The sequence below is a fragment of the Abramis brama genome, assembly GCF_963993115.1.
Source record: "Abramis brama genome assembly, chromosome: 19".
Classification (NCBI taxonomy): Eukaryota; Metazoa; Chordata; class Actinopteri; order Cypriniformes; family Leuciscidae; genus Abramis; species Abramis brama.
In genome coordinates this window covers 1717982-1744673 of record NC_139981.1, presented here as the reverse complement: position 1 = coordinate 1744673, position 26692 = coordinate 1717982, and the positions used below count along the sequence as shown (strand labels likewise).

At 35.8% G+C, this 26692-nt stretch overlaps 1 protein-coding gene across 3 annotated transcripts in view; it reads right to left on the bottom strand.

Moving 5' to 3' along the window:
• The window catches only part of blnk (B cell linker), a 33491-nt gene extending 7985 nt beyond the window's left edge, over positions 1-25506 (bottom strand). For 2 of the 3 annotated variants that reach the window (XM_084092279.1, XM_084092280.1), the window contains exons 1-15: positions 25150-25506; positions 24919-24981; positions 13730-13776; positions 11110-11175; positions 10491-10547; positions 9938-9984; positions 9642-9682; positions 8302-8437; positions 6187-6287; positions 6029-6098; positions 5872-5928; positions 5759-5784; positions 3347-3369; positions 3046-3102; positions 2784-2814 (exon numbers count right to left, since the gene is read on the bottom strand). In XM_084092279.1, the coding sequence (XP_083948405.1) occupies positions 2784-2814; positions 3046-3102; positions 3347-3369; positions 5759-5784; positions 5872-5928; positions 6029-6098; positions 6187-6287; positions 8302-8437; positions 9642-9682; positions 9938-9984; positions 10491-10547; positions 11110-11175; positions 13730-13776; positions 24919-24981; positions 25150-25218 (891 nt within the window). In that variant the 5' untranslated portion in view covers positions 25219-25506. Of the gene's footprint in view, positions 1-2783; positions 2815-3045; positions 3103-3346; positions 3370-5758; positions 5785-5871; positions 5929-6028; positions 6099-6186; positions 6288-8301; positions 8438-9641; positions 9683-9937; positions 9985-10490; positions 10548-11109; positions 11176-12637; positions 12796-13729; positions 13777-24918; positions 24982-25149 lie in introns of those variants that run through there. The other variant, XM_084092281.1, reaches the window with a different exon arrangement.
• Positions 25507-26692: the final 1186 nt, after the last annotated feature.

Below are 26692 nucleotides of genomic sequence, written 5' to 3'. Positions count from 1 at the left end.
TAGTGGAATAAGACCGTCAGCATATTCTCAATTCAAAACACGCATTTTGGATTGTTATATCATATATCAACAACATATGTGCATATAGGGCTGATCACTTATTTAAATTCGAATCAAATGTACATGTTGGACATATATATATATATATATATATATATATATATATATATATATATATATATATATATATATTAGGGATGCACCGATATGAACATTTTGGCCGATACCGATAATTCTGTTTATATTTGAAAGCCGATAACCGATATATCGGCCGATAAATCTAAATAATATCATTTTTGAGAGCCTGATTACAAAAACACAAGTCTCACCATTAAAAGTCCCAAGCACACAATTATAATTTTCTCATTATAATTTTACATTGCCGATATGACAGACTTGCGCTGCACATTTTGCACTTGACTGTATTTTCCTTTTTTGAAGTGATTCCCATTATATTTCAAGCAATTAAAAACCATCATGTTGATCAGTGCGCATCTGAAGTGTCTCAGCTGAAGGAAATAATACATTAATTATCAGCTTTAATATATCGGCCAAATTTTTCGATAACATTAAAAATTAACATATATCAGCCGATACTGATATGGTGGCCAATATATTTTGCATCTTTTTATATATATATATACATAGATGCCACCTACGTCACTACAAATAGAACGCCGCCATATTTGCGACCGACTCGCCCGGTATGGCCGCCCAAACTGCCCATTTGAATGAGAGAGAGAGACAGAGATACCTGGAGAAAATGTCTATTTTAGGCTCCGATCCTTATTTGTTACCCCCAGTTTTCTTTAGTCCATTATTATCTGCCCCAGGCTTGCCCCAATTGGCCTTTCATGATATAGAAATACTTAAGTCATAGAGCTTCATGGCGCGCGTTCATGAGAGTCGAGGCGATGTCATGAATGAATCTATGAATCTGCAGCTGTTCGGCTGGCATGAATGAATCCATCTAATCCGTCCATCAGCACAGCCAGAGACATCAGCCGAATATCATAAAAGACTGCCATATCTGTCCGAAAGAACAGATGTTCAATTACAGAGAAGAAGGTTTCCTGTGGCTCAAACAGTGGAGCGTTGGTGCTTGCAACGCCAAGGTCATGGGTTCGATTCCCAGGGAAAGCAAGAACTGATAGGAATATAAATGTGTAGCTTGAAATGTAATGCAAGTCGCTTTGGATAAAAGCGTCTAACAAATACATAAATGTAAATGTAAATGTTTAATACACACAAATATCGAAATGAAAGAATCTTTCGAGTCGAATCTTTTTGAATGATTCGGCTGTGATTAAAAGCTATCAAGAGGTAAGCTCATCAGTGATTATAATATAACGACTTAAATTGCAGTTTGTTCGTCACATAAAGCTATCATATGAATAAATAACGATATTAATATAACGGACGAGTCGTATTAGATCACTTTTATGATACTTTTGTGATTTTTTTTGTCTTTTATTATTATTTTTTGCATGACAGCCCCCAGTAGGCTAACGTTACTCATTCACTTTCATTACATCGACAGAAGAGTCTCCATTAGGCTACATATTCAAAAATGTCCCTTTGTCTTCCACGGAAAGTAAATTTGCACATAAAGGTGAGTAAATGACGGCAGAATTATCATTTTTGGAAGAACTAGTCCTTTAATGTGCATTTCAAGGCAGAGATTATGCATCGTCTGCAGAGCTAACGTTAACGTTACTTACACAAAATAACATAAAAAGCGCATGTGACGAAGACAATATCTTTATGAACTTCAGAAAAATATTTATTAGATTTAGGTAGGTATTAACTAACAGACAGACAGACAGTTATATTCAAAACAACCCCAAATCTTACTAACTTACAATGATAAAGTGCATTTAAACAGATCCAACAATAAAATGAAGACAAAACATTATCTGTCAATATCTGTCTGTATAATGTTGGCCACTGAGAGTATAATGGAAATATAATTAACCTAGGGTGACCATATTCCAGGACATGTCCGGCCGGGATTTCGAGATCGCCCAAAATATCCGGGATACGGCTTTTGCTTTATCGTCGCCATTCATTTTGTTTACATGCACACCTTTTGATTCAGTAGGACTGAATTAATTCCGATTGGTGAATCTGAATGTAGTGTTTACATGAACGCTAAACAAGTGATCGGTTGATGTGCGTTTTAGCATTGCTAAGAAAATTCCTGTGTTTTCGTCTCGATCCGTGTGAAGCAGAATGCATGACCTGCAAAGCTGGCACGTACGTGTCAGTGTCAAATAATGTAATTATGTAAACATAATGAATGGTGACTGTAGAAAGCAAAAGCCGAATCCCGGGCATTTTGGGCGATCTCGAAATCCTGGCCAAACATGTCCTGGTTAAACAGGACGTATGGTCACCCTAATTAACCACAAACCAACATGAGACTTCAAGTCTTTTAAATAAAAGATTCTCTCTTCTCTCTTCTTTTGGTACAGAATAAAATACCAGTTCAGTTCCTCTTTCGGCTGTTGTTGCAGCAACTGCACAACATATTGCAGGCATTACTGAGACCGTCGGTCGCAAAGATGGCGGCGCAAAGCTACAGTGACATCATGTGAATCGAATGAATATATATTAGTAAATACTGAAATTTACAACTAAGATTAAATATTGTTCACTGTTAGTTCATGTTAACTAATATTATCTATTTGATGCAAAATAACATTCTTATTTTTAGTGTTATTTTACTATTGGTAGTTGCAGTGCTTATATTATTGATGATTGAATTGATGATCGATACTCACTGGAGGCGTTGATGGCCTTCTGGCGTGCATTCTGTACGAACAGATAAAACATGGAAAATCTACATTTGTTTTTAATTTGTGCATTCAGCTCTATCGTTTGGTACATTTATCATTTTGTAGTGTTTTGAGAGATGGCTGTGATATTTAAAATGCTTCGCATTGTTAGAGAACCAAAGTAATGAAAAAAAGTAGAAACTATCAAAATGGTAAATGTTCGTAAGGGTGTTTGTAATGATCATATAAGTAAGAATGACTGTAATACCGTGGACTGGCTTTAGGAGGCGCCATCTGTGTGTTCGGCTGAAGGGTCTCGTTACTCCTGATGATCAGAACATTTATGGACACAGAACATCAATATAAGAGAGAGAATATGCTCAAAGTTAAACTAAATGTAGTGTGTATTTTAACGTGTGAGTATATAACAAAATCTTCATGCACTGGGAATAATTGAATGTAATAACTCCTATAATAACTGCTATCTGACATTGAGTTTAACACCGTTTTGTAACATAGCTAGTTTAATGTGTGTAATATAAATAATATAGTTAATTGTGAAGTTTTACCTTTTCTTAGAATGTGAATTCTCCTATAAACAGAGACACAAAAGCATTTTTTTTCCAGAGCATTTATAAGGCGAATTAATTTTAGAAGCTTAAAGGATGAATCACGCATGTTTGTCAAGAACATGTCCATGTCATATTTCATGCCAAAATCATTAAAAAAAATTATGCATGATGGGATTAGTTGTACTACCTGTAACTTATTCTGATTTTAACCATGATAATATTATAATAAAAATTGCTATAATCACCACTGATAAAAACGCCACTCAAGTTTTTGTTTATATAATATATGTGTTATTGTATATATGTTTGTGTGTGTATATATATATATATGTGTTATTGTATATATGTTTGTTTGTGTGTGTATGTATATATATACACACACACACACACATACAGTGAGGAAAATAAGTATTTGAACACCCTGCTATTTTGCAAGTTCTCCCACTTGGAAATCATGGAGGGGTCTGAAATTGTCATCGTAGGTGCATGTCCACTGTGAGAGACATGATCTAAAAAAAAAAATCCAGAAATCACAATGTATGATTTTTTAACTATTTATTTGTATGATACAGCTGCAAATAAGTATTTGAACACCTGTCTATCAGCTAGAATTCTGACCCTCAAAGACCTGTTAGTCTGCCTTTAAAATGTCCACCTCCACTCCATTTATTATCCTAAATTAGATGCACCTGTTTGAGGTCGTTAGCTGCATAAAGACACCTGTCCACCCCATACAATCAGTAAGAATCCAACTACTAACATGGCCAAGACCAAAGAGCTGTCCAAAGACACTAGAGACAAAATTGTACACCTCCACAAGGCTGGAAAGGGCTACGGGGAAATTGCCAAGCAGCTTGGTGAAAAAAGGTCCACTGTTGGAGCAATCATTAGAAAATGGAAGAAGCTAAACATGACTGTCAGTCTCCCTCGGACTGGGGCTCCATGCAAGATCTCACCTCGTGGGGTCTCAATGATCCTAAGAAAGGTGAGAAATCAGCCCAGAACTACACGGGAGGAGCTGGTCAATGACCTGAAAAGAGCTGGGACCACCGTTTCCAAGGTTACTGTTGGTAATACACTAAGACGTCATGGTTTGAAATCATGCATGGCACGGAAGGTTCCCCTGCTTAAACCAGCACATGTCAAGGCCCGTCTTAAGTTTGCCAATGACCATTTGGATGATCCAGAGGAGTCATGGGAGAAAGTCATGTGGTCAGATGAGACCAAAATAGAACTTTTTGGTCATAATTCCACTAAACGTGTTTGGAGGAAGAAGAATGATGAGTACCATCCCAAGAACACCATCCCTACTGTGAAGCATGGGGGTGGTAGCATCATGCTTTGGGGGTGTTTTTCTGCACATGGGACAGGGCGACTGCACTGTATTAAGGAGAGGATGACCGGGGCCATGTATTGCGAGATTTTGGGGAACAACCTCCTTCCCTCAGTTAGAGCATTGAAGATGGGTCGAGGCTGGGTCTTCCAACATGACAATGACCCGAAGCACACAGCCAGGATAACCAAGGAGTGGCTCTGTAAGAAGCATATCAAGGTTCTGGCGTGGCCTAGCCAGTCTCCAGACCTAAACCCAATAGAGAATCTTTGGAGGGAGCTCAAACTCCGTGTTTCTCAGCGACAGCCCAGAAACCTGACTGATCTAGAGAAGATCTGTGTGGAGGAGTGGGCCAAAATCCCTCCTGCAGTGTGTGCAAACCTGGTGAAAAACTACAGGAAACATTTGACCTCTGTAATTGCAAACAAAGGCTACTGTACCAAATATTAACATTGATTTTCTCATGTGTTCAAATACTTATTTGCAGCTGTATCATACAAATAAATAGTTAAAAAATCATATATTGTGATTTCTGGATTTTTTTTTTAGATTATGTCTCTCACAGTGGACATGCACCCACGATGACAATTTCAGACCCCTCCATGATTTCTAAGTGGGAGAACTTGCAAAATAGCAGGGTGTTCAAATACTTATTTTCCTCACTGTATATATATATATATATATATATATATATATATATATATATATATATATATACACACACACACACACACACACACACACACACACACACACACACACACACACACAGACATATGTATATATATTATATACATAAATATAATAATATATATATACACATATATTATATAAACAAAAACTTTTATATTAAGATGTGATTAATCATGATTTATCGATATGACTATATACATATTACAGTAATGATGTTTTGGTGATAATGTCATGTAATTAATGTTTCCAAAAGGCTTAATTTTCTTAAAATACAAACTGCACACAATGCATGCTCTTATTCTTTGATTTTGATTTTGATGTGAAATATGACCTGAATATATAACTTCAGTGACCTGAACAAAGCTCTTTTGATTTAAGCTTACCTTCAAGTCAGGAACCTCATAGAAATCTAAAAAAAGAAGTGCAGTAAATGCGCTTTCAATATTTGATCAAATAAATCTAGTGAAACTGTGCAGGTCTTGGAAAATATTCTCACCTGGATTGTTCCCAGAAGCAGGAACAGCAGGTTTGACCCCTCTGTTAACCGGCGGCTCTGGAAACCGACATCATTAGAGCTTTATTTATTGATAATAATAATTCAGTGTGCTACAACATTAAAAACGCCTTGCATAAGCGTTCCTTTATCATCTTACTTGTTAGTGTTTTCCCAGTGGGGTCGATGTAATTATCTTCCATTTCGTCCTCAGGCTCAATGTAATCTCCCTGAACAGAGAGAGTTGCAGTATCAGTAGTTTATTGTGTAGTAAATTAAAGTGTGTGTAAAGTTAACAGTGCGAGCCGTTATTATTACATCATCTTCCTCTGGCCGACTGCGGGCCAGTCGAGGGGGTTTGAGCCTCTGCTGCAGATGGAAAGGAGTGTTTGGTTTTTCCGGTCGACCACGACAGCTGTCTGGTGAACAGAAGAAACACACACCGGAAGTCTGGTTTTAGAGCTGAACATTTCAGCAATATGTCATCAGTTACCCAAACTTATTGCATGCTTTTTTAACATTTGAAAGCATTGCTTGCTTCAAAAGTTCTCCTTTTGCGTTCAACAGAATTAAAAAAGCATGCAATAAGTGCTTTCTTCAAAGTTTCATTCAGTGACTAAAGACCAGGGGCCGGTTTCACAAAGATAGACTTTGACTATGGCTTAGATACAGTAGATAGTCAGACTTCAGATAGACATCTAAATCAGACCGTTGCACAAAGCACTTAAGACTCTGACTATCTTAAGTAGGACTACACTGCAATGCATTCTGGGTAAAATAAGGCACTTTTCAAAACAAAAAAATGTGTGTTTGTTGGAGGAGTATAACAGTTACAAGGACATTTTACTTGGGAGATTTAGCGGAGAATGTAGTAACAAGAAGAAATGTTTAAATTATGAGCCATTTTCCTTTTCTTTTGGCTGTTTGTACAACCCTAACCCTAACCCACCCTAAGCTAACCCTAACCCACCCTAACCTAACCCTAACCCTAACCCACCCTAACCTAACCCTAACCCACCCTAACCCTAACCCTAACCCATAACTGATTGTTACTGCTGGTTGCCGAGGTAACACAGAGTCTTAGACCTAAGTTAGCCTGGGTAAGGTGTCTAATTTTTTTGGTCTAAATTAAGTCAGTCTTTATTTTTGTGAAACAGTCTAACTTGCATTAGACTAGTCTATGAGCAAATTTTAGACTTGTCTAACGCTACAGAACGGTCTAAAATAGCTTTATGAAACTGGACCCAGGAGCTTTAAAAAAAACAAAAAAAACATTTCATTGCATTGCAAAACATCCTTTGTGTTCCACGGAAGACAGTCGTTTGGCGTTTGGTGGGGAAATGATGGGAGAGTTTAAATGTATTCAGTGAACTAGCCTTTTAAAGTCGACATGAAATGCTGTTTACAACCCATTTTTCTTGTAAAACGAGATTCAGAGTGAAAAATGCAGGGCAGGACTGGATTACAAAAATAAGAGTTCTTGGCAGAGCTGCACGATTCTGGATAAACTGAGAATCATGTTTTGGTTTCAAATAGAGATCATGATTCTGAATAGACAATTAAAGAAAATTACATGTAGTCTTAAAGGAGAAGTTCCCTTTCAAATTAAAATTTCCTGATAATTTACTAACACCAGTTACCGCCTGAAATAAACATGAATGAGCTTCTGTAAGTGTGTTAAAAGATAGAGTATGACTTATCGAAGTCCGTATCATGTGACATGGAGTCGCTCAATCAGTGTTTCAACTGTGGAAAGACGTCAGTAAATCAGCTTGTAAACAATGTCATGTAACATCACATTTACCTCAGAAAAACCATATCCAGTGATCATAAACTCATCAGTCAGCGAGAAAAATTAACTCTAGAGGAGCATTTTGCTAAATATATGCACCATATTACATATTCATTATAATTTTTAATGTTCTTCAATTTTGAATGCATGTTTGAATAAATCTGGCAGGTTTTTATGACAGCCACCATTTAAATGTTTATATTTCATATAACTTTATTATTATAAAAATAAATAAAAGTTAAATTTAAGTGTTTGTATACAAATCAGTTCATTTTTACCGTCAATATTATAGTAGGCTAATGAAGCCTATAGGCTACAACTGACTCCCATAGTTTACAGCATTAGTTCCGAAATTTGTTTTCCTTGAGAAAATTTGCCATGTATTGAACCTGATATCCAAAATAATCAATATTGAATCGAATCGAATCGGAATCGAATCGAATTGCAAGCTTGTGAATCGAAATCAAATCGAATTGTGAAATCTGTGTCAATACCCAGCCCTAAAAAACAGTCAACATAACGGACAGTTTTTGAACAGCTAAAATAACCAGAAGCCGATGAGATCGGACACATTCAGGTTACAAATGTTCGAAATGAAAAGTGAGGTGGATAAGATCCAGTGCGTCGTGATACTCACTCACCCACATACTCTCCTCTGGGGTTCGTGATGGACGAGCCGATGGTAAAGCCCTTCCCGTGACCTTCTGACCTCGGCGGAGGCTCGTAGTTATCGTCGTGATCGCCGCCCTGTGGCTCCTCATATGTATCGCTGTCCTCCTGAAATATAAAACATATTAAAAGTCGTACATGTGATCAGTGTCTTTCTAGAGGTCCTGCTTTTACAACAGCAGTAGTGGAGAATTATCGGTATAACTGCATTTTGAAAATTATACTTAGTCATTACTAGTTTCAAATTAATTTAATTGAATTAGACGTACACAACAGTGTGATGTTAGTATCACTGAGATACTATTAGCTATAGCATTTAATAATATTTTGAATTAGTTTTTATTTTTACATATACTATTTTCAAGTTTTAGTAATTTGGTCGTGTGGTTTTTTTCATTTTATTAGGTTTGTTTTTTAAACCGTTTGTTTTTTGTGATTAATCACATCTAACATAAAAATATGTGTGTGTGTGTGTTTGTGTGTATGTAAGTGTGCGCAAGTGTCACGGTTTGGGTTTTCTTGTCATTGTCATGTTTCTGTGTCTTGTCATGTGATTCCCTGTTTGTCATGTGATCCTGCCATGTGTCTTGTCATTGGTTAATTGTTTGATCATTGTTCACAGGCGTTCCTTGTCTTGTAATTAGTCTATGTATTTAAGCCCTCATGTTTGCCCTGTGTCCTTGTCGAGTATTGTTTGTTCTATGTTTCAGTTTCCTGTTTCCTAGTTTAATGCCACGCCACGCTTTTGTTTTATGTTTGATCTTGTTTTTGAATTGTTTTGTTATTAAAGTTGCGTTTGGGTTCTCAACCAGCTTGCCTCCAGTGAATCTATCATAACAGCAAGTGTGTGTGTGTGTATATATATAGATATTTATTTGTTGCACTTTTTTATTTGGTGTAAAAAGGGCCTTTAAACTGTGTTCATATATTTCATGAGTAGATGCTAATTAGATATTGTTTATTTTAAAACAGGTTTTTAATTAATATTGTGAAACTTAAATTACTGAAATTAATATTGAATTGCAACACTACACTAAAAAAATGTCTTGCCTTAAATTAAGTACAATCAACTTTGATGTCATTTCAATGTAAATTACAGATGAGTTGAATCTTGTATAACATGTATAAAAAGTTGAAAATTGCTCAACTTATTTTGATGAGCGAAAGCAATGTAAAAATCATAACTCATTGATCATATGATTTTTTTTCTGGCGTACAGTCATTAAATTATTACTGATGTTACATTTGTACCATTTCTCCCGAAAGTGAGCGGAGAAGTGATATTACTGAAGAAGAACAATCATGCACTTACAAAATCTGAGTCGGAGTATCTCTCGGTATCTGGAGCTTCGCCTGAAAAGTGACACAACATGGTCATGAGGTCAGAAACTGATATATTTAGAGTGTGTTTTAATGGTCCACGAATGCCTGTGTCATGCATGCCATTTTAAGCCTTTTTTAGGGCCACTGTATTACATTATGCTTTATATTATTTCATAGGCCTGAATCAACCTGACTGCATTGGGTCACATCAGCAAAAGTCTTTTTTAAAGGTCAGATCAAGTATAAATAGGTGCACACTTTCTATTTCTGTTGAGAGAGACTTGCCTTGATAGTCCCTTGCTGGTACTTTCGGAGGACCTTTCTTCTTTATTCTGAAACAAAATGGAAAACAACCCAAAATACAGGAAGTTTTTGAAAGTTGATATCAGCACATTGTGGATTAGTGATGCTGAGCGAGCGAGCGAGTGGATTGTAGTTTTCATTTGTCAGCAGCCTTTAAACACCGCATCATATAATTGCATGTAATCTACAACAGGCAAAAGCAAAGACACACAATGGCTGGATGCATTTGCAACGGAATAATGAGACGGTTGTTAAAGTTAAAAGCCAGATTATAGTAAGTCTTTCCAAAGACACCACAAAGATGACGCAACGGTGGCTGTCTGGGGTCATTTCTTCACATAAAGACAGAGAAGAACAAGCAGAACAAGCTATATTTTGCACTTGAAAAGAGCTTTTAAGCAAGATAATTTGCTTTATATAATAACCCAGAAAAAGCACATTTTAAGCAAACACACCTACATGCTAACAATGATGTTAAGACACGCATGCATGCTTTTACGAGTTAGGATTCACAGCACAGAAACATTGATCATACCGGTCCAGAGTATTTCTCCCGGTTTTGATAATATTAGCGGTTTGTTCGTTCTGAAACCTTAAAAATGAATAAATTTAGTTATTTGTCTTGATGATGAATATTAATTACATTTCCTGAAGAATATGTGAGTGTGCAAAACTCAGCTCCACTTATCTAGGCTGTATTCAAGAGGATTTTATTTCTGAAAACGTTCGTAGTAAAGTTCAGACACGAGGAATCATTGATGTCTGGCGCGTAAATGGTGCGGAACAAACATGCATTGAAGTGCAGTGAAGTTTCATGTGGAAAAACCCCTAAGCATGAACAATTGCTACTGTGATACTTGACTTGCAATACAATGCAATAATTGCATCAGGAATGAGCCGAAACTGTTTTGGGTTTTTTTTTAATGTTACTATAATGAATGTTTTGGACCACAGGTGTCCTTTCATTAATAACAATTGCTTGCTATTGGTGCAATAATGCTGTTTTCCGTCATGCACGCCACACCTAATGGCCCGTTTTGGGACTATTCCTCTGAATGAATAGAGGAAGTGAGAGCGAATGTGTTTGAGGACAGTCACCAGATGTTTCCTTGTGTCTGTTTTCAGCCTGACTGCTCAGAACGTATATAACATACCGTTTTAGTCTGTTGAAAAGGCTGTCGTCATTCTTCTTTATATCTTGAACGATTTTTTGGAGTTGCCTGAAAAACAAAACACGATGAGTTAATAAAAGCACATACTGTACACTAGTGGTTAAAAGTTGGAAAGAAGTCTCTGCTGCTCACCAAGGCTGCATTTACTTGATCAAAAATACAGTAAAATTGTGAAATATTATTATAATTTAAAATTGCTGTTTTCTATGTGAATATATAGTAAAGTATAATTTATTCCTGTGATCAAAGCTGAATTTTCAGCATCATTACTCCAGTCTTCAGTGTCACATGATCCTTCAGAAATCACTCTAATATGATGATTTGATGCTCAAGAAACATTTATGATTATTATCAGTGTTGAAAACAGTTCGTATGTAACATGATTCATATTTTTGTGGAAACTGTGATAGATTTTATTTTTCAAGATTCTTTGATAAATAGAAAGATCAAAAGAACAGCATTTATTTGAAAAATAATATTTTTTAACATTATAAATGGATGGATGTTCAGATAGATAGATAGATATTCAGATTGAAAGATGGATAGATATTCATAGATAGATAGATATTCAGATAGATAGATAGATTTACATATATGTATTTGGCAGACACTTTTATCCAAAGCGACTTCCACTGCATTTCAAGCTACACATTTCCATTCTTATCAGTTCTTGCTTTCCCTGGGAATCGAACCCATGACCTTGGGAATGCCAACGCGTTGAATTATGTGTTTTAACATCTTATCAGATCCAGAGATACAGTTTCTGACAGACTCAATCTGAGCGGCTTCACGTCTGCGAGCGAGACGTATAATGAACATAATCACAGTCCTCAGAACAGTCCAACACTGACTCTCTAACTTCAGCAAATCCATCAGACAGTCACATGACCATCCTCACTGAACTCCTCTATCAGGATCACACTGAAGCTTTGCTGATTAAATGCTTTTACATTTACATTTATGGCCATTTGAAAAGGTTTTTTTACACATTTTGAGAGATACAGATAAAAAACATTTTTATTAAAACTAGTGCTGGGCAACGATTAATCTCATCCAAAATAAAAGTTTGTGTTTACATAATATATGTGTGTGTACTGTGTATAATTATTTTACACACACACATGCATGTATATATTTAAAAAATATTTGTATACATTATACATAATTTATATGATATATAAATATAAATATTTAATATATAAATAACACATTTAAAAAAAAAATATATATATATATATACATGCATGTGTGTGTATTTATAAATACAAAATAATTGTACACACACATATATTATGTACACAAACTGTGATTTTGGATGCGATTAATCGTGATTAATCTTTGCTCTGATTAAAAAAAACAATTACACACAATTTAGGTTTGACCAGCAAAATGTTCGATCCTTGGAAGAAGCAGTTTTATCCTCTTAACATTAAATCTTTGTTAAGCAGCGGTAATGTGACTGGAAGAGCGCAGTAAACCTCCTAACGCATGAATATCAGAGATCTCTCACCTCAGTTTATCCGCAGCAGGAGCCGTGAGTCTGTTGAACTGCTCCATTGTGTGTGTGTGACTGTGGAGTGTGAGCTCGTACTCGTCGTGTGTGTGTGTGTGTGTTTAACAGCACATGCTGCAGATGTAGAGGAGGGCCATTTTCCACAGAAGTGGTTCGTAATGAGGATTTCGAAACTGTGGCTCAACGTCATGTTACCTCTATATTTAGAGTCAAGCCTTTTTAACCTGATTCACTTGATGCTATTTCTCGAATCTCTGGATTCTCAGTTCTCTGTCTGTGCTTCTTCCAACCTTTTAATGTCTAATAATAATTATGAATGATTTTGTCTTAACATTATTGCACTAGTCTTCTGATGCATAGAAATCTGCACTATGAGTGACGTTTAATGCAGTCGTATTAATAATGTAACACATTTATTCCTAGCTAAGTAAGCACTCGTACTTTTCTCCATGGATACGAAACAAACTTGCATGGCTATTCTTAAAAGGTTTTGAAAGGATTAGTGAAAGTATGTGCTTTATTTTTAGTTGTAGTTGTATTGGAACAATAATAAAGTGACAGTGTTCTGTAATGTAGATATTGTGACAATTACATATTTCTTTGCAAAACTTTAAAGCCATTATTCATAATGTATGCATTATGGGTAGATTCCTTTTTGATTGTTTGTCATGTTTTAATGCATTATACTTTCTAAAGGTATAATAGGGAAAAATAAAATATTATAATGCATTATAACTGTACAATGTACAATTAAACAATGCATCATAAAGTGCATTAAAAGGCATAACTAATGCATTAATATACTTTTAGAATGCATTATATATAAAGGCTTCAAGTAAATTGTTAACCCATCTTTACTGCTGAAATTTGTGTATCTTATAGTATATTAGTAGTAAAAATATGTTGTTAGATGGACGGGCCACAATCCTGCTTTGTGTGTGTTAGTAAAACTAGACTGTTTCCTCATTGCTGCAGGCAATCATTGACCAATGAGGAACACATGACAAATAATACTGGGAATGTAATACTATAAGTGGCTGGGTGGGTGTAGAGTTTAGAGTAGAAATAGAAGAGAAACCAGTTCCTTACGGCCGATGGAGGAGGCTGAACTTGTTGAGGTCGCCGTCCGACAGATTCTGCAAGAGAAACCACAGTTCAGAGAAGCTTTTCATGCAACTTCAAGAGAATTAGTAATATTCAGAGACAGTCGAGTTTCTGATACAAACACACACTCTCAGTGACTTTGCTTAAAAGAAACGTGTTCTAGAGAGTAAAAAAAAAAATAAACATTGCATTTGTGCTTAAATAATAGTAGTTCAATTAGGACGTCTGATTCATTTCTGTATATATATATATATATATATATATATATATATATATTATTTTTTTTATATTTTTATTTTATTTTTTTAAACCTTTTTTTTATTTTATAAATTAGTTCAGAAATTGACTCGGCAGTTTGTGTCACTCGAAAGTCTTTCTGTGAAACTATAAATGTTTAACGAAAATATACATGGGTAAATATTGTAATAATGCTTTGTTTGATTAAGTTATATCAGTTATTGTTTGACTTCAATCTGAACATCATTGCATTTTGTGCCACATAAAATCATAGCAAAAGTAAAATATATCTGACATGTGGCTTAAAATAAACTTTTTGAATGAATATAGGTGTAGCTGAAGACAATTTGCACTCTTAAATATAATAATATAACTTTAAATGCACTACAAAGTGTGGATCATAGTCAGAGCTGGACAAAGTACTGTACACAACTTCCTTACTTGAGTGAAAGTACAGATACTACTGGTCAAATATTACTCCGTTACAAGTAAAAGTTGTAAATAGCTATTTTTACTTAAGTAAAAGTACAGAAGTACTTGTTTTTAAAAGTACTTAATTATCAAAAGTAAATGTCAATGCATTGTTTCATTATTGTTGTATGTAATACTTACAGTACCGTATGCCTCTAAATCTACACTGTAAAAAATGATCGTAATTTTAACGGTAAAAGACCGTAAAAATGCTACAGTGAAAAACTGTTAATTGGTTAACAGAAAGTTTCCGTACTATATACGGTAAATAACTGTGATAGATCTAATGGTACATTTAATGTAATTTTACTGTAAAATACCGTTAAATTTACAGTTTTTGAAAGTGAAAAAGAACAACTCATTGTATAATTTACAGTGAAAAACCGTAAATTGACATTCCCACAATTCCCTGTGTGACACTTCACATTTGATGTATTTTTGTTGAAATAACTATGTTTCTTCATAGTTTTCTTCGTTTTTTTCTAATCAGTTATGTACATTAGGGTTTTATGTTACATTTAATGTTGTTAAATTAATGTTTATTGCATTTTTAAAATTTCATGCGTGTTACCGTGATGGTGTTTAATGTTTGTGTGAATGACACTGTGCAGCTTCTATAGTATTAACTTTCTTGTGGAAGAGCTGCTTGTGATGAGCTTTGATTGATCATGTGACTATCATCACTGCTGTGATTGGTGGTTATCAGTGTATTATGGTACAAAACAGATATTAATACTTCAATAGGACGGTAAATTCACATTATATCGGTTAATAAAATACGGTTTATTACTGTAAATTTTAAGTTAAGTCTGTAAAACCAATAACGGGTTGCTACCGTATTTTTGACGGTAAAGTTCTGGCAACCACAGCTGTCGTTTTTTTACCGTAAAAATCACGGTTAAATTTTTTACAGTGTATGCCTTCCCTCATATCAATATCACATGTATTTCTAGAACACAGTTCCAGTGGGATCGAATGTGAGATTGAATAAGTCACTCAATAACGTCCACAATGGTTTCGGACACCCAAATGACTGATCCCTCAAATAGTGCCCTATTTAAAGTTTTTTGGTTTTTAGTCTGAATATAGCCGCTTTCCGACCAAGTAGTTACAGGAACTTAGTTCTAGGAACTGTCCACTTCTAAACAGTTCTAAGAACTACTCTCCCCCTAGTCTCAGCCTCAGACGTCACGCCCACGGAACGTTGGCTAAACGTCTGATGCATATGGTACACTTAACTGGAAACACTTCAGGAATGTCGAAGTCGTCATCTGATTGGTTGAATTTTATCGGATTTCCGGGGGGCGCGAGTGTCGCGTTTATTTTCGGTCCGCCGGGAAACAAAGCGCAGACGTGTGATCGCGGAAGAAAAACTGTTGTGTTTACATGAGTGACAATGAGCATTTATCAAGATCAGCTAAACGTAGGATTCTCAAAAGTATGCGAGGTTCACGGCATAGACTCTTTAAGAGATGTCCAGGAGTTTTGTTTGAGGCACTTAGTGTTTTCTTCTCCTTCTTTGATTTTCTATGCTGACTGACTTGTTGCACGCCGGTCTGTTGTTGTGGGGACATTTCCACGCCCCGAAACGTGACGCTGAACGAAACGAACTGTAATTGGTTGTTTGACATGTCGGTCAAACGGCCTTATGGGTGGGCCTTGGCCAAAGAAAGCTGCTATGAATTCCAGACCTTCAGCCGTCAGTCTGAAGGTCTGGCTACGCGAGACTACTCTCCCCCAAACTCGGTTTTGCTGTTTGCGTTCGCACTGGCCAAGTGGCCATAGGAACTGGTAGGAGGGGTAAGGGAGTGACGCAAGCACGGTGACTTTTATTTTGACGGCGCGACGGACCTTTATTTTGGCGGCACTGAGAACGCCAGAGCAAATAATGCTCGCATTCTCTGTGTTTATTAGTTAGCGATCTGTCTAACAGTACTGGGGCTCGTTCTTCGTACGTTGCTTATTACATCCGAGATCAAATGACACATCCAAGATGATTTCATCGTGCTAATCATGATCCGGCTAATTGGGTTCTTCGAACTCACCTGTTGTTTATGATTAGTATAGCTGGATTGAGTTATCTGAGATAATTGCGCGTTCATGCGCTGGCTTAAAAGGGGATACGTATCGATAGTAGAAACATTGATCAGCAACGCTGCTATTGGCTGCTCAGCGTGGCCAAAGAGCGGCTCAGTTTTTCTCCTCAGCCGAGCAAGAACTAAAAGTTTATTCAGAATTTTAATGTTTAATCAAAACGCCAGGGAACACCTCAAAGTCTGCAAAGGCCAGGAAAGAGGGCTGGCAAAAAGTAGTAGACAATTTAAATCCGTTAGAAGTGGCCATGTTAGATGTTTTTATTACTTAATATCATAATTGCATAATTACTTTGTTCATTGTAATGTCAGAGTCACCACACTAGAACATGGGAGCAAATAAAAGTGAAGTACAAAAATATTCTACATAATGGTAATTTTTAGTTATAGTATAGTCTCTTTTATAAAAGGCACTGTTAAATAAATGGTTGTCTGTTTATAAAAGCAACCAAGAAAAAGGCTGAGAAAAAATATCTTAGTAGCCTACACTGTAAAATAATTTTTGCTGCATTAAATTAAGGCCGTATAGTCATTTCAGCTGTTAAATCTTGAGTATGAATTGCTTTGACTTGTGAAAGTGAAAACTGATAAACTTATGTTAATGTAAAAATATGAGTTATTGATCACATTTTTCCCCAGTGTAGTTCATTGTAATGACATTGTGTTTTCCTCTTTTGTGCACTTTTACAAAATACACCAACACTTGTATCTGTTCCCAAGAAAGTGGCTGAAATATGTGCAGTAAGTGGACATTTTATAACTTTCCAAAGGAAAGAAAGTATAAGACTTTGTAATGTCATTTGTTTCCATTGCACTGGACAGTGAATAAACCCTCTCAGATAACTGTCATATGGAGGAACTAGCCTACCTGCAAGTGCATAAATAACTTTACTTCATTTATACTTGAATGCTTTATGGCTGCAACATAAATTGCAAGATTCCTCATCTACAGAAAGGCCTACAGAAGAGTCTGCACAGACAGAGGAGACATAGGCCTACAGGTGGGCAGTGTATAGCCAACTTTTCCTTTTTATTTGTTGTATGAGGCATGTGTCTAATATCTCTTGTTGCAGGCACTTGACCACTGGCTTTTCTTTACAAAGAACAATTGAAATAAAACTCAAGGAACTAAGCATAGGCTATTTGTCTTTTATTAAACATTTAATGAAAAGTGTTTTTTTGGCAGTGTTGTGTAGTATGGCAGATGCAACAATGTCACAGGCCCTGTCAGGTGTGCAACCCTCAGACTTTTCAGACACTGAAATCTTCCCTTTAGTTAGCCAAAGTTCATTTCATTGTGTGCCCTTGTCCTGGCTAGAGCTGCATTGTAACTGGTTTGGGTCAGGGAATGGGGTCATAAAACACCTGTCTGCAGGCAGGAACATGTCATAATCACCTATGAAAAAATGCAGTTCTGTTAGGATCAGCATAAGTGTATGTAATACAGTGAGCTTGATATTTAATTGTGGAACTTTCCTTACCACTTTTAAATAATGTGCATAAATGAATTTCTGAAAATTCTTAAGTCATGCACAGATCCTGGCCATTTTACTTTCACATTTGTGATATGGAAGATTTGTCAACTGCCTTTTTTATTTGATATAATATTATTAATCTGGAATATTAAGATTAAGAATCACAATAGTAACTGGGCTGCACATTTACATTGTGAACCCCCTTTCTGTTCACATAATCCCCTTCATTGAGGCCTTGATGGCAGTCTATGGTCTATAAACCTGAGTGACATATACTGTAATCAGCATGGTCATGATTGCATGATCTTCATAAAAAAAATATGATAGCCTAATAATAAAAAAATAAAATAAAAAAAACTGCTTAAAAAAACTGCTTTACAACATTGGGTCTTAAGTGGCTTGGAAATGCCACAAAAAAACATAAAACTGTTTTGTAAACCTAAAAACGACAGACAGCACTTTCCATCAAGTTCTCCGCATCTCCAATAGTGTAAAGGAAAGAGCCACTCGCAAATAATCTTAGGGCACAGTGTGTGCTGTAGTTAAAGCCCGACTCTGACAAGTCGAAAATAAATGTGCGTTTCCAACAAATTAATAATGTAAACGACAATCTCACGAGTCACGAGAAAAAATATATATCTCAGAAAGTGCACTATCGCGCTGCGCTGGACTTCCCGTATCAGCTCCGCTTATGAAGCCGGGATCTAATCCTGTTTACATGAAATAAGCCTCTGCTCGCGAGCAGGTTTAAGTTTGCGCACCTGTTGCTATGACAGCAAGTCCAGGATGAGCTTCGAAGAACCAAACAATCCAAGATCATGCCAAATCGCCAACAATCAAATCCAGCTAACTGAGTTAGCGACGTACGAAGAACGGGCCCCTGTTTAACATGTTATTAGATAGAACTGTTATAGAAAGTAGACAGTATATGAAAAAAAGGTTATTAGCCTATGCCGTGTGGTTGATGTCCAGTGTTGCTAGCTGGGCAGATAAACATAATCATGTTTGACTTGGTCCCCTCAAAGTTGCGTTGGATTTTCTCTTCAGCATAAAGGTTTAGAGACCCATCTATCACTGTTTTCCATGTTTTATAGTTAGTTTATGGAGTAAATATATAGGCTATAATCTGTGTGTTTACATTCTAGCTGTTTTAAAAATGGCGGGTGCTGGTGCTCCGCGTGCGTTCGGTCAATCAGCGAACACTAACGTCACGGGTAGTTCCTATAGTGCTGGCTTTAGACCCGACTCTGAAGTAGGACCTAAATTAGTTCCTCCAAATGGAGTTCCTAGAACTAAAATCGTTCCTAGTTCCTGCGGTGCGAACACGCCGACATCCGGGTACTTTAGTCAATAGTTCTAGGAACTGTGAAAAGGTTCCTCCGGTCGGAAAGCGGCTTATGTTAGCCTTACTGTTATCTATAAGCTAGTGTGCTCCAAAACAATGACAAAATTCGCATTTAGAAGACCAAACCCAACGTTGAAAATGAAAATCAGGTTGATGATGTTGGATTCTGACGTCAACCCGACTTTCATTTCCAACCTAAATGCAACCAAAATCCTCCCCTGACTGACATTACTACTTTCTACTCAAGGACCGTAGAAATGTAGTGGAGTAAAAAGTACGATATTTGTCTTTCAAATGTAGTGAAGTTAAAGTAAAAAGAATCCAGAAAAAATAATACTCAAGTAAAGTACAGATACTCAAAGAGTGTACTTAAGTACAGTACTCAAGTAAATGCACTTTGTTACTGTCCACCTCTGACCATAGTAATAAAACAGCATGTTACTTTGCAGAATGGGATTTCTAAAGTATCAAAAGTTGAGCCGAAAAGGTGAATCATGCAACAAAGATGATCAAATATGATCTTTTTTTAAATGTAAGATCTTATTATGAACTTCTCTGGGTTTATTAGGGACACAGAATTCATGCTCAACGCTTTAAACATTAGTATGCTACGCTTCTACTTCAGGAACCGCTGAATAATTCAGTGAGTAAGTTGTTTTGTTCCTAATTTAGCATCTTCGTGTTTTCGAACACCCTAGTTATGTTTTGAATGAAATACTGTAGCTTACTGAATTATGCAACAATAGATATTTCCGTAGTAGTTTGCTGAGGTTTTTTTCCCCAATCAGAAAGCTTGATCTGGCTTTTCCCTGATTCCAACACTAGGTGGAGCTCTCACCCAGCAGCGAAACTGAGGCTGCTGTTCACTCAGAGTGTGTACCTGTGTGTGTGTGTTGGGGAAAGTGCATACATTTGAGGGTTTTGACGTATTGGCATATATTAACGAGTCATAAAATCAATGGACAGAGCTTGGTGTGTGTTAATAAATGATGAGGAGAGCATCCGAAGGAAGAAAATGTCCTCTGAGACTCACAGAGAGATGATTTATGCTCTAATTCTTCCTGAATAATGTAAATACTCTATTTTACATATTTATTTTTTATGTTAAAATTCTTTGGCCTCGTTTCATTTTGCACTTTTTAGTAGTTACTTTTATGAGTTCCCTTTCCTTTAACTTAACTTTATTTTGGTCGTGGAGATGCTGGAGCATCTTGGGCTGAATGCTTATTTTATTTATTTTATTTTATTATTTTTATTTTATTTGGGTCACGGAGATGCTTATTATTTTATTTTATTTTATTTTATTACTTTTTTATTTGGGTTGTAGAGATGTTGGAGCATCTCAGATTTAAAGCGTATTTTATTTATTTATTTATTTTTATTTATTTATTTATTTACTTCATTTGGGTCATGGTGATGCTGGAACATTTATTTTATTTTATTTTATTTCTTTTTATTTGGGTCACGGTGAGGCTGGAGCATCTCGGGCCGAAGGTTTATTTTATTTTATTTTACTTTATTATTTTTATTTTATTTGGGTCACGGAGATGCTTATTATTTTATTTGGGTCACGGAGATGCTTATTATTTTATTTTATTACTTTTTTATTTGGGTTGTGGAGATGCTGGAGCATCTCAGATTTAAGGCGTATTTTATTTATTTAATTTGTTTATTTATTATTTATTTACTTCATTTGGGTCGTGGTGATGCTGGAACATCTCCGACTAAAGGCTTATTTTATTTTATTTTATTTATTTATTTTTATTTGGGTCACGGTGAGGCTGGAGCATCCTGGGCTGAAGGTTTATTTTTTATTTTTTTATTTTTTATTTTATTAGGGTTGCGGAGATGCTTGAGCATCTTGGGCTGAAGGTTTCTTTTATTTTTTGATTGATTGCAAAGCATGTAAACTTTGACACCGCCACATGGACAGGCCATTAGTTAGCCTCAAACTAGAAATATGGTTTGAACTATGAATAAAAATGTTCATCACATATCCTTCTGCTTTCAGTGTAATACTCTCTGCGTTACGCATCAAAACCCCGACAGCTGAATTCTCGGCGAAGCGTCTTTCATAAGTATCTGACGGATCTAAAAGAGACAAATGCAAGAGTTTGAGTTTTCTGAATCTCCAACTCTCTGCAGACAAAGACAAGAAAATCTCAAAGTCCTGCCTGAAATCAAGCTTAGCCTTTTGACACAGAATAAAATATGGAATATTTCTCCTTGGAAGCTGCTTGCTGAGGTGAATTATTTATGTGGAGATTCTCCAGGAGTCGAAGCGAGAGACACTGGAATCACAGCTGCATATTAAACAGCTTCAGCTTTCACATAAGCGGCGCTCAGAGTCTCGGCTCGAGTCCCACAGACTCTCAGACCTTCTGAACGCAGTCGGAGACGAATGACCAATCACATCAGGAACCACAACATCGCCAAGTTTGACCAAGTGCTCCGTCTACATCAAACCTCTTCAGATCCGGGACTCTGGTGTTGTGTAACACTAGCGGTGTCACAATATATGGCAACACAAAAATACAACAATATGTATTGTGGATAGTGACAATATTTATTGTGTATTGTTCACCCAAAATAAGTTTTGGTGTCAGTACTACATAAACTACTGTATATAATGTTGAATATAATGTACACTCTCAGAAAAAAAGGTACAAAAGCTGTCACTGGGACAGTTCCTTTCAATAGGGTTCTAATATGTACCATTTAGGTACTTATATGTACACTTATGGAACTAATATGTACACTTTTGGAACTAATATGTACACTTTTGGAACTTATATGTACACTTTTGGAACTAATATGTACACTTTTGGAACTAATATGTACACTTTTGGAACTTATATGTACACTTTTGGAACTTATATGTACACTTTTGGAACTAATATGTACACTTTTGGAACTTATATGTACACTTTTGGAACTTATATGTACACTTTTGGAACTAATATGTACACTTTTGGAACTAATATGTACACTTTTGGAACTTATATGTACACTTTTGGAACTAATATGTACACTTTTGGAACTAATATGTACACTTTTGGAACTAATATGTACACTTTTGGAACTTATATGTACACTTTTGGAACTTATATGTACACTTTTGGAACTAATATGTACACTTTTGGAACTAATATGTACACTTTTGGAACTAATATGTACACTTTTGGAACTAATATGTACACTTTTGGAACTTATATGTACACTTTTGGAACTTATATGTACACTTTTGGAACTAATATGTACACTTTTGGAACTTATATGTACACTTTTGGAACTTATATGTACACTTTTGGTACCAATATGTACCTTTGAGGGACTAATATGCACTCTATAGGTACAAAGGTGTACATTTTGAAAAGGTACCGCCCCAGTGACAGCTTTTGTACCTTTTTTTTTGAGAGTGTATAATAATGCAATGGGGGAATATTTGTGTGTCCTGATAATGCCAAATATCTTATGTTAAGTGACAAATATAACTAGTCAGAGACAGAGTGCAAGCATATATTATAAAGCATATATAATAATTCTGTGTTTTCATCTTCAGAATCATGAATATTGTTATTCTGGTGTCTCTATTGTCCTGTGCTTTGGGTTTCAGCACCAAGTCCAAGACTATTCATTCACAATGTAAAACCAAATTTAGCATTTTAATCAACAGTTAATTTTTTGTTAACCTTTTATCATATGTCTCGGAGTATCGCATTAATATCGTATCATGAGTTCAGTATCGAATCGTGACATGAGGGAATCGTTACACCCCTAGTTGACACATTTCACCTTTAAAACTGATCTGAGAACAGACAAAAAACGGCTTTCCAAGTTGCAAGCAACTCCTAATTTAAGACTCATGAGATCATTTGGTTTCTTTCCTATTAAAATCAAGGGATTGTGTTTTATGAACTCTTCTTCTTGTTGGAAAAGCAGCAGGCTATAGTCAGTATATAAGTCAGTATTGTTGGTAATTTAACACTGGAGTGAAAGTCATGATGTTCTGCTTCCACAAGTCTCATCACGCTCTCTCGGCACACACTCATCGAGTGTCAGAGGAAACGTTCCTGTGATCTACACACTCTTTCACCAGATGGTTACCGCATAAACGCCACATGAATATGCAAAGATATCTAATAAATGCCCTCAGCACCCGTTCAGGAGGACACCGGGAGAGTTGGGGAAAACACTGTTACTTCAGCAAACTTCAGGCTGCAAGTGAAAGTGAATGAAATGCCCTTTTTCCCAGTAAAGGAGGTTTAGTGTGCGCCCAGTTGGCCAGTCAGGATTTAGGAAGTAGTTTCTGAAGAAAAGAGGACGTCATTTTCGTTTTTTTTAATGTCAACTTTTTGTTGAGTCAGCAAAACAAAAATGAGGACCAGTGTATTTTGTTTTCATCATACTTTTAATGCGATATTTAAAAAAGCATCAGAACAGGTAAGACGTTTTTATTTTACTTTTATTTATTAATATATTTATTTTTTATTTATCTAGTGTCTCCGGCTTAAATTGTTTATCTACTTTCTCGGGCTGAAGTTTTATTTTATTTGTATTTGTATTTTATTTTTTTATTTACAGTTTTGTGCTGAATTTTTTATTTTATTTTATGTTTTATCTGTCTCGGCCTGAAGTTTTGTTTTATTTTTTTATTTATCTACTTTCTCAGTTTTATTTCATTTAATTTCTGATGTACTGTCTTGTGCTGAAGTTTAATTTTATTGAATTTTTTAGTTATCTATTGTTTTGGGCTGGAGTTTTATTTTATTTAATTTACTTAAATTGTTTATTTATCTTCTTTCTCGGGGTGAAGTTTTATTTTAATTTAATTTTTTTATCCACTGTTTTGTGCTGAAGTGTTTTATTTATTTTAACTTATTTTTTACTCTCTGGCTGAAGTTTTACTTTACTTTACTTTTACTTTACACAATCCAACAAAACACTGATCTCCACACATGCAGTGATTGATGTCCACAGATTCGGGCTGAATCGAGTCTGATGTTTCTGATGAACTTTATTATACGGGTCATAAATTCGGTTTTGGACTGATGACGTCATGCATGTGAGTCCCACCCTTCATGTTCTTCTCTTGTTGAATATCCCATTTGTAAATGTGTCACATTATTAATAACAAATGTTATTAATGTGTGTAATAATGACTGTTTCCAAACAGTTCTTCAGGCGATCTCACTCAAACCCACAGCATTAATAATCTCCGGCAGGTCATTAAAGTATTTCCCTGGACTGACGGTTCCAGTTTCACCACATCATCTCAAACGATAAATAGTTGCGCTTGTCTAATTCCTCCATCAATGCAAATCCACTATGAAAACCACAGGAAGATGATTGAGTCAGACTATCATCATTATAATCGCTCACTTCCCCACATGAAAGAGTTTTAAAAGCACTGATTGTATCTAAAATAGGCGATTAGTAGAATCAAATGTTAACGATATTAACACTGATTAGATTGAGCTGACATCCGCAAAGAGAAAATATTGGTCAATATATTGACCAAAAGCGAAGATTTGACCAAGAAAGGGAACTTACCAGAAACCGACAGCCGTCAATCCGGTTCCTCTGAACCGAGTCTGCACAGTCTCGCATGTTGTTCTGTGAACAAACACCATTAAGCTGCAGCTCATTTACATATTCATCAATAAACATGACTTTTCCCTTTTTGCACTGGATGAAACAACAAAAATAGGCCTAGTTGAAAAGCATTAAATGTCTTTAGTAAATCGTGGTTCACACACGAACTGAACTGAACTGAACCCTCACCTGAATCAGAAAGCCGGACACTTGCGCGGGACTCCATCCTTCACACTGTTCCCGGGTCGGTAAACTCATCCTGGATCGGTTAAACCCGTCTGAGTCCGCTCAGAGGACAACACACATTCAGGAGAGGCTTCACTGCAAGTGTGAGGCAAGCTCTTGCAACATGGGAAGTTCCTCTAGTTCTCGATGATGGTAACTGACCCTTACATGAAATGCATTTCTCACACTTCTCTCTGCGGTGATGAATTCATTCTCGTAGGTAATGCAAAGCCACAAGCACTCGATTTAACTTCACGTGTGATTTTAGGGCCACTATAAAGCGTGAACGTCCTGCTCTGTGTGGGAAATCGTTGTTTGCACAAACCAAAAGGGAAATGAAAGATTAAACTGAGAACACATTTTCTCCATATATAGACCGGATATAGCTGTTGCATGTGAGGGTTTTTTAGTCAAAAGTTTGGTTACATGCATGGTTGTTTCTCACTTCCATAAGTTCCATAAATATTTCACTTCCATATTTTGTGTTCTTTATTTTTTTTTTTATTGTCTAAAATATTGATTTTCAGTTGTCAGATTGGAGCAGATTGTCACATTTTAAATGTTTTTTATTCATTTTATGCTTTTTATATACAGTCAAACCAAAAATTATTCAGACACCAGATATAATTTGTACTATTTTTTTTACTTGTGGGTGCAGACACTGTAGTTCATTTATGGGTTACACTTTATTTCAATAGTCCACTTTAGACATACTGACTATAAGTAACTTTGCAACTACATGTCAACTAACTCTCATTAGAGTATTAGTAGACTGTTTGGTGGTTCGGGTTAGTAGAATAAGTTGACTTGTAGTTGCAAAGTTACTTATAGTCAGTATAATGTCTGTTGGGAGATCATCACAATAAAGTGTAAGCAGATATACAGTCTACTAATACTCTAATGACTGATAGTTGACATGCAAAGTTACTTATAGTTAGTAGAATATCTAAAGTGGACTATCAAAATAAAGTGTTACCCATTTATGTAAGTGAGGAGAGCAAAATAAAGTAAACTGTGATATATTATACCCCAAAATTCTTCATACAGTGACTACCAGTAAAGTTTATAAAAATTTGGGACCAAAAATGATTCCGACACTTTGACCTGATCATGTTTTGCTGAAGTGTTTTTTCTTTAATTGCTAATGCTCTTTTTACACACAGACTGAACAAAATGAAGCATTGCTTGGAAATTGGTTGAGCTAAACTGGTATTATCTAATCTAAATTTAACAGCTGACAGATATTCAACATAATTTATTTGTGAGAGTCTAACAGAAGGATGGACAAAACCAGTCAAATATCAACTGAGTTCATAACTCTGAGTTCTTGTCATATTTTATTACCATTTTCAAAACTATAGCGAATAAACTGTGCTAATGTGAGAAATGTTGAAGGTGTCTGAATACATTTTGGTTTGTATTTTATTTCTTATTTTTGTACTATTTTATGCTTTTTATATATATTCTCACTAAATGAGCCGTATTAGGTTTCCAATCTGACATCTTA